The sequence below is a fragment of the Clupea harengus genome, chromosome 1 (assembly GCF_900700415.2).
Source record: "Clupea harengus chromosome 1, Ch_v2.0.2, whole genome shotgun sequence".
Classification (NCBI taxonomy): domain Eukaryota; kingdom Metazoa; phylum Chordata; class Actinopteri; order Clupeiformes; family Clupeidae; genus Clupea; species Clupea harengus.
The window spans coordinates 23,135,542-23,146,397 of record NC_045152.1 but is presented as its reverse complement, the minus strand read 5'-3'; the positions used below and the strand labels follow the sequence as shown (position 1 = coordinate 23,146,397).

At 43.7% G+C, this 10,856-nt stretch overlaps 1 protein-coding gene across 1 annotated transcript in view; it reads left to right on the top strand.

Annotated features, from left to right (window-relative positions):
* The first annotated feature begins 552 nt into the window (after positions 1-552).
* The window catches only part of LOC105898564 (protein shisa-6-like), a 54,697-nt gene continuing 44,393 nt past the window's right edge, over positions 553-10,856 (top strand). Inside the window, exons 1-3 of the mRNA XM_031569208.1 lie at positions 553-1,133; positions 1,599-2,576; positions 8,827-8,981. Of these exons, the coding sequence (XP_031425068.1) occupies positions 2,032-2,576; positions 8,827-8,981 (700 nt within the window). The 5' untranslated portion in view covers positions 553-1,133; positions 1,599-2,031. The remainder of the gene's footprint in view (positions 1,134-1,598; positions 2,577-8,826; positions 8,982-10,856) is intronic.

The window sequence follows — 10,856 nt, the reverse complement described above, 5'->3', positions numbered from 1 at the left end:
CTCGCAGCATCAGCGACAACTTCCCCAGACTTTTAGTTTAATGCCTGGGATGTTGGGGATAAATGAACGGCCTGGTGGGGGCTATGTAGCACGCTGGGGAGTCGTCTGCTGTGTGTAAAAAGTTTGCCACATAATGCTGTGCATGTGCCGGTTAATGTTAATTCTGCGTTCAATGTTAGAATTTTAAGAGGTAGATTATGTTCCTTTGTTGGGTACATGTTGGCGTTCATTTCTGATCGCGTTTTATAGTCTGCGTGTTATATGGAAATGCCCTTGTGTCGTTTCCTTGTGTATTAGCGTCTCTGTCACCATTACCTGTTGTATATATATATTTTGCATCAGTCTGACTGAATGCTTTGTGTGTTCAATAAACAGCAAAGACGCCAAAGAGATTAGCTGATCCTGATTGCTCCTTTGCTACAATACAAGAGCATGCATTTCGGATTTAGGCTAGCCTGCACTGAAACAACAGTGACATCATCCGACTAGACGTCATTAAAGGATAGGCTACATAGGTTAGGTAGGTAGTTCTAACACTTGGACTAACGTCACACATAACTTTGATTGTCGTGTATTCATTTGATTTGAATCTATAAACTGGTGATTAAGCACTTTGATATGCTATTCATTGTAGTGAGATTTTATTTTCATTTGTCAAAAGTGGTGAGGGCGAAACTGGTGATCGCAAAAAGTGTGTACGTCCCCAGCGTAAATGACGCCTATGCAGATCAGTATGTTCATTATAATTTTGCAGTAGTAGTACATTTCAACATCTGCCGCACTGGGGAAACGAATAATCAGTTTGATAGCCTCCCATATCAGACATGATTCTGTTGCTGTGGGCATGCGAATTTAGGTCCTTAGTGTCTGGCGATGAAAAGGGGGCCTTGCCTGCCTCTGCAGCTACTGAAAAGTCCACTGACACAGAGTGCAGCCTGAAGCTATGACCACTGGGAGAGAGAGGTTTGTAATTAACTCAGGTACCTGGTGAATTCTTGTGACGTAGTCGCTGCTGAAGTGCAGGGGGAGAGTGCGCGATGGAGGCGGGTCGGAGAGAGGTCTCTCTTCGCGCTCTGAGGTTCTTTGAGTCAGTAGTTGCGCCGGAGCACCCCAGGGTCGGACACCGCGCAGAGGTAAGAGCGTGTATGTCTTTAAGATTGTTTTTGTAGCGTTTTTTTAAATAAGGAAAAACAAGTTTGATATACCGGAATTCAGTTTCGTTTAATAAGAAATGTAGAATATCTTGGACTTAAGCTGCACTGCGTGTCATAGCTATATCCGCTAACAGATTAATATTATTATAAAGACATAGTTTCATTGCCGTTTTTCCTGTACACGTGTTTTGAATTGGAACAGTGGTTCGTGGTGAGTTTGCTCTCCGTTTGCTGTCCAAGGTACTGAAACGCGGTGAGACGACGCAACAGAATTTATCTTAGGTTATAAATAGGATAGTTTAAAACTTAAGTGTGCCCTGTTTACCTGCTTTTTTACGAATACGATTTCCTTACGTATAGTTAAAACTGAGGAAAAACTTTCTGAAGAGGAATCAATTGGCTATCGAATAACTAACGAGCTGTTTCTCTCATTACTGATTTCAGGTGGAAAGTTACACCGCTCAAGATATAAGAATCGATGTGTATACATCATCTTCTGAACCTTTACCTCAGTGTCTGTAGAGGAAGACTTGTTTTCATGTGCCCGGTTAACACTCCCCATTGTCCAAAAGCCTTAAGCTGTCACTCTCTTGCTCCTCCGTTAACCCCGCCAGTGACCAACAAAACCCGAGTTGGAAAGATGCACAAGGCATGACACAGAAGTGGTGGACAAAAGAGTCGTCTAGCCCTCTGCCTGAGCATGGCACTCTTAACGCCGGACAATAGGAGTAGGGCATCGGACATGTACCCCTGTAGGCAGTTGTGTGGCTCGGCCAGCTTTGTGAGACACGGGTCCCCTTTAGTTTGAAGAACTGGAAGTACGGTGAAAGTGGACAAAGAGATTACACGCTGCCATAAAGACACACCACCTCAAGTCATGGGGATACAACACCTCCTGCTACTTTTGATATATTTGGACCCTTTGAATGTACTCTGCGCAGCCACGGGCAAGAAGAGTAAAAATGCTCCAAAGCGGAAGGTAAAAGAAGAGAACAGTACTGTCGCTCCCACCGAGGTGCCACGGAAGGTGACACAGCTCCAGACGCCTGTGGTGGTCGGTGATCATGACATCTGCCTGGGCTACTTCGACGTTAGCGGACAGTACGATAAAGAATTCGAGTGCAACAACACAGATCATAGGTACTGCTGCGGAAGTTGTTACCTGCGGTTTTGTTGTAACGAAAAAGCAAAGCGCTTAAATCAGAAAATATGCAGAAACTACGTGACTCCAGACTGGATGATCAAAACTCCGTCTCCCTCACCCACGCCTACAGGAGACACATACGACCCTGAACTAGATCGAACAAACACTACTGTCTATGTCACATGTGGCGTGATAGCTTTGATAATCGCAATAGGAGTTTCTGTAAAAATCGCATATGACAAAGTTATAAATCCCCCTCAGGAAATGAACGTCCACAGGTGAGTACACAAGCAATGCATATAATTTATATGATCTACTTTGGCTTTAGAGTTTTAAATAAATATGTGTAATAATTCAAATAATATAATGTGAAATATAGCATGAGTCACGTTCTTGTCAGGATTTAAAATATCGATTCGTTTTTACTCTGATTCCTTTATATGTATGGCTGTCTCATTTACCCAGTGTGCTTTGCTGATTAGCTAATTAATTATGCATGTGTTTTGTTAACAAATATTCTAAACTGCGTGCCAGTTTAACATATTGAGATAATTGAAATTTCATGGCCTTCAAAATAATAGATTTTTTTAGAAGGTTGAGTATTGAGTGCATTGTCTTAAAATTGAAATAGTTTGACACCTATTTGCATAGACAGAAAAAAAAACTCCTCACACAGCTCCATACTGTATATTCAGCAGCCAGGTCTAACCTCTCTGTGCTGCGGTGTGAGAGAGCGAGACACATCAGCATTCAGAGAACAACCAAAACATGTACCTGCTAAGGTTGCTGTGGAACACCATCAAATATTCTACTATTCATGATGCCTATAGGGGTCTTACAGCCCCCAGGCCCCCAGTCGCCACTGACACGAATCAGGAATAAAGAGTTGTGTGACCTCCCTGATACAGCACACAAATCATTCTAATGCAGCTGATTGGTATGGATGAGAGTTCTGATGGTCTGCGTGGAGCGACATAGCTCTCGGGTCTCGGTTTCTCGGCCACCACATGGATTTCTGAGTGCGCTCAACACCTCATTGGTTAAGCAATGGGCTGTGGTGTAGAGGGGAGAGGAACACTCTCGGTCTGTTGTCTCCACTTCCTCTGACAGGTCTTTGTAGGACACATTGGTACTTATTGCAAAGGGGGCAGCGTGTGTATTCAGGGGAAACAAGTGGGCTCTTGGATCTTGATTAACAGCAGTGTGAGTGCAGAAGTGGCCTTTTGAGGGGTTCTCATCAGTGGCTGGAGCTGAGTCTCTAAGGAGTGCAGTGCGGTGTCACACTGAGAGCACCAGTGAGAAGACACGGCCCTTTGAGGCAGGGAACAGTTGTGCTCACTCGTGAGAAACCAAGCTGGTGTTTCTTCAACCTTTTTACCGTTATGTGCATTGGCTGTGTGAGTCACTGCGCCATGTGGGCACATCCTCAGATGAGAGATCAAACCCCATGATGGAGTTAATGTGTTTCCCAGAGGCACAAAGTGGATTCCCAGCGGTTATGGTGCAGGGGAAGAAACAGTGACAGAAACTCAAGGATCCAACGTGCCTTAGCAACAGCATAAGCCCCTCCCTTGTCTCAGACCCCCAGACTAGTTGATGTACAGGCTCAGGTAGGAGTCATCTGGAGCAATGTAGCCGAAAGCAACAGACCGCTGCAGGCTTGTGGAGGGGAGGGAGGTGGTGTGGGCTTCCTACATTACAGTGGATAGGCAAGGGATAGGCAAGAGATAGGCAAGAGACAGGCAAGAGACAGGCAAGAGATAGGCAAGAGATGGGCAAGAGACAGGCAAGCTCTCAAAAAGAGCTTCAGGGGATTTAAAGGTTTCCCCCCTGAAGTCTGTCTATGGAACTAATAATTAGTCAATGGATATTCATGGTTGATTAAAATTCTGCTGAACTACAGACATCACTGAAGCTTGGCTTTGTTGTGGCATGTCATTGTTTGCCTACGGTGAAACAACTGGAAGTTTTTTTGTACAGTGTTCCAGAGAAACTTTGCAGGCACCTTTCATCACTGATCAGATATCTGTTCTCTGGGATGACTCATACGTCTTTGGTCTTGAAGGAGTCCAGCTGTGAGACTGCGTGAAGTATTGTCTTTGTTTAAATATTGATAGTGTGCTGAGATTTAAAGCAACAGGATGATGTTACACTGCATCAACCTGTAGATAGTAGGGCGTTGCTGGAAAATCTGCTTTCTAGGTTATATATTGGATCCTAGTTTATCGATTTGGTTAGTGTTATGGCTACGGTAGATTTTGTGAGGCCTTAAATAGTTTTCCGCCGTTATGAGGGGATTTTTGTACGTTGACTGCTTCATTCATTTATATATTTTGTTAGGGATGGATTTACTCAACTCATTTCTAAGAAAGTTATCATGTTGGATAAGGAGAAAAAATTGATTGTAAATACTGAACAATCTTTTTTTTCCCTTTTTACCAAGTAAAATATTCTGCTTGTTAAGCCAGTTGATTTTTAGTTTCCAAGGACATTTCAGGCAAACTGGACATAAAGTGAGAAGCAGACTGCATGTAATCTTTGGCAGTGACAGGAAGGGAAAGAGACACTTCTGCTCACTCATGATGTCCCCAGAGCATCCTCTTCAACATCTCCATCCAGCTTCCGCCCGCAGCCAGAGATGCACACAGCCAAACATCAGAAGTTGTTTTCTAAACTTCTCTAAGTTGTTTGCCTCTCTCTTCCCTCTGAGCCTTTCTGTCTTGCTCTCTCACCATTGGCTCTATGGCTTCTCAACATCCTCGCCAGGGGGAACACTTTGAACTTCAGCGGCTTAATGCCACCACATAACTGTCTTACAGACAATGCCATGGTGGAGTGGAAGTCAGAGACACACACACACAAAGAGAGAGAGAGAGGAGGATGCACAGGACAATGGCCTGTCTATCCCTGGCCATCATGTGGTTTTCATTTTGTTTTAGTGTTCGTTTCGGCCATCTCAGTTCAGCTCCATCAAAGCAAACTCGGCTGAAGTGTGTCTTTAGAGCTCTGGGTTCTTTTCATTTTTTAGTTCTTTCTTTTTTGACACTGGAACTGACAACCATGCGAAGCGAGTTGCACTGGAACATGGGATTAGCGTTAAACTTGGCAACAGCACGCAACCAAAACAGGAAGGATTTTTTTTTGTGTGTGTGTGCACCGCGTATCCATGAAGCGACGGCAGCTTCACAGCGTGAAGGAAGGAAGGAAGGAAGGAAGGAAGGAAGGAAGGAAGGAGGCAAGGGCTAGAAGGAGAGTAAGCTGGCTGACCTTGACCTTCAGTGGAGCACGAGGAACCTCAGGGGTAGAAAGCCACAGTCTGTGATTCGAGATGTCTGTATTGATCCCTTTTCCTCTCCAATAAGCCTCTGGTGCAGTCCAAACAGGATTTGAGGCCGCCCAGAATGTTGTTACGCACAAAGGTCACCTTTGGAGTACTAGAAGAGTGAATTCACCCGACCGCACCTCTATTGGATGGTGACTCGGGGTCAGGGCACAGATGAGCGGTGTCGTAGAGAGGGGGCTGCAGTGCTGTCCCAGACTAAGCAAACCTGTTTCTGCCACTGACAGTGGATCATGCGTCACATAGTCATCTGCTTGTTGAGATAAGGTCTCTTTAGAGGTTGAGCACCCAATGCCCTGCCCACCCACACCACTCCCTGTTTTGCCACCCAGCACACTTTCCAGTGGCACCTACACCACAGTCTGCCATGGAATTGTAGACCTGATTCTGTTTTATCGATGTTATGCTGACAGTTAATGGTTTGCAGCATAGGGAAAATGTCTTTACTTTATAGGCTAAAAATTCTAACATTTTTGCCATGAAGGTCAAATTTGGCAAGAAGCGATTTCACGTTTCTCACTAATCTCAAAATGAAGCTGATCGGCCAAGACATGTTTGGTGCAAAACTATCATTCTGTTATACTGCGGTTAATATTTCACTGCAGCATACTACAAGCAAGCATAATTACTATACAAAATACTATGGCAGGTGTCCTATCACTTGAACCTATGATGTTGGCCCATCATGTCTTATAATGTGGACGTCTATACCATGTGTATACCATGTTCCTATTCAAACAACCAGAAGTACTTTGCACACAACTTTTAACTGTAGTGGCAGCCATTTTGAACATTCTTCATTTTCTATCTCACCCCACATATTTACTATATGTATATATAAATAAGAATATTGAGAACAAAATCTATCTCACACACACACACACGCACACACACACACACACACACACACACACACACACACACACACACACACACACACACACACACACACACACAAACACATATATATATACAGTATATAGATAAATAGATAGATAGATAGATATGAGGGTGGATTACTGAGGATGACAGCTGGCTTGATTCCACAGGGGTATTGATTTGAAGAGTGAATAGAGTCCAAAATGCACCTCGACGAGCTAAATGAATCCGACAGAAGCAGACAGTGTGAAATGGGTGTGTATATGTGTGAGTGTGCTTATGGACACTAAGTAGACAAGCGAAGGTTGAAAGAAGTAGGAAAAGTAAACATGTCATTTGAGAGAAATGATTCCCAGCATGCAGTTTGGCATTAGCTACACTGAGAGGTGGGCCTTCCAAGTATGTGTTGGGCCTTTGACTAGTTAACTATAGTACATTTGCTGTGCAACTGCAGCCTCCCACTGAGGCACTTCTGTCGAGGAAGTTATGCATTTTTATAAGTGAGAACAGCTGAGTATCTTGACCAGTGTGTCCCATGGTTGTTTTGACTTTAAGGTTGCTTTAAAGTTCAGAACATGAAACATGAAAAATGTGTGGTTTGTAATTTCTTAGTGTCCCCGCATTGGCAGTAGATGCTGATTCAGATTCATTATTGGTTAATTATGTGAAGGTTGCTGTTCACCATTGGGTTACCTAATTGGTGCGAGATGAGCATTTGGCAAATAATGGGTCTAGTTAAGCATTAATATTTGCTAGGTAGCTAACAGGCTGTTCAAGTCATATTGTATGATTATTATAAACCATGCTCCATGCTAGGTATGGGGCCACCAGTGTGTATGGGAATAGGACAGTAATGATGAAACCATTTAAATTCAAAACACTATTTTTGTGTGACTTAGTTAACAGAGGAGGAAGTCATTTGAATATTTTGGGTCAAATATGTTAAACTGGAAGCATTGAGAGTGTGAATGTGGAATAATAAAGGTGGACAGAATGTTTTTTGAAACAAAAATAACAATTAGGATTTTGCTTTTATGTTTCCGTTTGGACACGTTGTTAAAATTACGATGTCTACTTTACATCTGCTGAGGCAAACCAAATCTGTCTCAGCAGGAGCTGAGAAACTGTCTGTCTATACCCTATTGTTCTCTGCTATGTGGTGACAATTGCATCATTTCATCATCGCGGACTAGATTAATTATGGCCTGTCAAAAATGTGTTTCAAGAATGTCTATTTGATCGGCAGGCACCATTACTTTCTACGGGTTCATCAGAGACAACACAGTTGGTGCTGAGCAAACGTTACGCCCAACCATTCAAAGAGGGCATAATCGACAAAACTTGTTTCCATGGTTCTTAAGCTTTCTGGATTCAACATATGGATGCCAACGTCCAAGATCATGAGGCCCAATAAAGATGAACCACTCCCCTGATCTGTAGACCTTAACTTGACTGATTTAGGGGTAGAATTGGAACAGACTGAAGCATTCACCTATCGTCACGCTCATAAATGACACTTATTTCAGATAGACGGTGGCTGTCCTGAATGGCCTACTTTCAGCACTGTCAAACATCAACAGGCTCTGAACCTCATGGCTTTTTCCATGGGCCTGCCGCTTTCTCGCTGCAGAGATCTGGATGTTCTAAGCCCTCGCTATGCGCGACACGGCAGCCAACTGGGGCACTGAAAATCAGGTCGCCTCTGTCTGTGAAGCTGATATCTTTAAAAAAAAAAAGGCCTCATCCTGGAAGGGAGAGGCTATTAATACATTTTCCCAAAGTCACAGGAGGTTCTGGAATGATGGGGACCACGTGATTGTTTGAGCAGGTTGACACGGAGACATTTAAGGTGCCTTTTGACCGGCCTCCATCTTGTCTTCTGCGTGCAACACTTCCCAGCCACTGAGTTCAATTCATCGAAGGAAATGTTCTCAGAGCCAAATGTTTTGTTTTCAAATAGTGTACGGCATTACATTTCCATTAGAAGATGGGTAGAAGGGGCTTGTCAGCATAAGAACACATGCAGGTGAGCTGCTGCTCACCTTCTGCCTAAAAGTGCCTCCACTCTCAAGCCCATCATATTGACACTTAGGGCTGTAATTACCACTGTGTGTTGAAGGTGCATACTCCAGCAAGGAAGAAATAAATGATATTGGCACCGTAACTAAATAAATTAAGTGAACCTTCAGGGGCTTGAAGGTGAAAACAATGTGTATTTTGCAATTAAACAGAAAGGTTTGGCTGGAAGGTAACAACTTGCTTTGAATTGTCTAACGTCTTGGTTTTACTTTTTTTTGTTTTGTTTTCAGAGCGCTTGCGGACATCATGAGGCAGCAAGGCACTGCTCCGATCCCCCAGTATGAACATGAAAGCATTGCACCGATCGACAACTCTCCGCAGGAGAACACGCCTGTGCGGACATTAAAGAATCACTACACCCCGGTCCATGCCAAACCCAACCATGGTAGGTCAATCCCCCTTTCTGTGCCTTCAAATGGGGGCCGTGACTGTTCACAGTTGATTGAATTTGTTCAGAAGGATATTGAGTCTGTGAGTGTTTACATTCCTGATGTTAGTTCACGGCCACGGTATGAGGGAAGCTGTTGGATTGATGATTTCATCATGCATTGGTACACAGATAACAAGCATTTCTATGGCAACCGAGCACGTAATAAATGGACGAGAGGAAGTCAAGACACTGAACTGGAGCCTGTTGAGGCAGAAATCAGACACAATCTCTGTGAGATGAAGGTGTGAGCAAATACAATATGCTTTTCCCTATCCCCTATTTCAGACCTCCAACCCCCCTATCTCTTGTAAGTCCTGGGTTCTCTGTGTTGCTGTTTATCCGCAGGAGAGGGGGTGTACAATAGGGTATGTGTGGTTTGAAAGCATTTACTGGCTAGGTTACACTTAATAATACCTTCCATCTTGTATCTCAGCCTCTATAGATGCTTTTCTTTCCACTTTCTCCGGTTTTGCGTTTGTCATCTGACGTCAGTGTTTGAATGCTGTTGGATTTTGGTGATTTTGATGTGATTGCGTTGTATTTCTAAATAGTACTGACATCAAAGGTGGCTGATTTTCTCAATGAAAAAACACTGGAGGAGAATCTTGAAGATATTTATTGATTACAGATAAGACAGAACTACATGCAGATTAACTGTGAAAAATCACTAAATATGCTAGGAAAGTCATTGAGCCATTAAGTGTAGATCTTGAAGTTGTCCATTCATCCTGATGTCTCCAACCAGGTCTCCAAGGTGGCTCTGCACACTCTAACCCAAGAAGCCCACAATTATACCACTAAAGAGGCGTAAATCACACATCAAACAGTTGCGTTCAGCAGATACAAATTTGGAAGCAAACCAGCAAAGCAAAGTAAACAGCACTAAGATATGGAGTTGTATGTCTTGAAGGTCAAAGCCTGTTACAAACCATACCTCAGGGACAGATGCTGATCCATGTCCTTCTGCACCCACTACACCCCTAGGTATGACCCCAGTAGTCCTCACTAGACCCCTAGGTATGACCCCAGCAGACCTCACTAGACCCCTAGGTATGACCCCAGCAGACCTCACTAGACTAAACTCCTAGGTGTGACCCCAGCAGACCTCACTAGACCCCCATATGACCCATGACCCAAAACACAGCATATCTGAGAGGCCACTCTTGGCATAACAACGTGTGTAAAACATTTTAAAGATTGCAGCATTTTTTAAACATCAGAGGTCACATTTATCAGCCTACCTCGAGGCACCGTGTACATTTGAAGAGATATACTGAGGTAGAATGTTCCCACTTAACTTTGGAGCCACTTCCCTTCAAAACCATACCATTTAAAACTATACCAAAATCTCACAATGCCATTCTGTGACCTTGAAACACTGTCTAAAATTCAGTAGCGCACGCAGTACATGGGGCATGGAGTGTTGCGATGCATATTTAGCTGAACACGGTTGATATTCTATTGTGCTCTGTTGGACTTGCTTGCTGAATGTACAGTGCCAGTTCCAGTTCCATATTCTTAAAGCACACGGCTCACATGCTCCGCGGTCCTCATTTGATTTCAGCGTGATGACCTGCAAAGCTTCTCTCCTTGCTTGGCTGCCTCCCTCTGATTGGCTGGCAGGAATAGATACCATGCGGAGAAAGTGGAGCAGAGGCCTGAGTGGTTTCTCTTAAACTTTACAGATAATGAGGGCCTCTGATGAGTGCCCTCTGATACAGCCCAAAGAGCCCCCCTGATCATCCGCCGTTTGTAATAAACGCTAGCAGAGGTCTCGTTTATTAAGAGAGGGAGAGATTAAGAGACATGGATATATAGGTAGAGAGATGG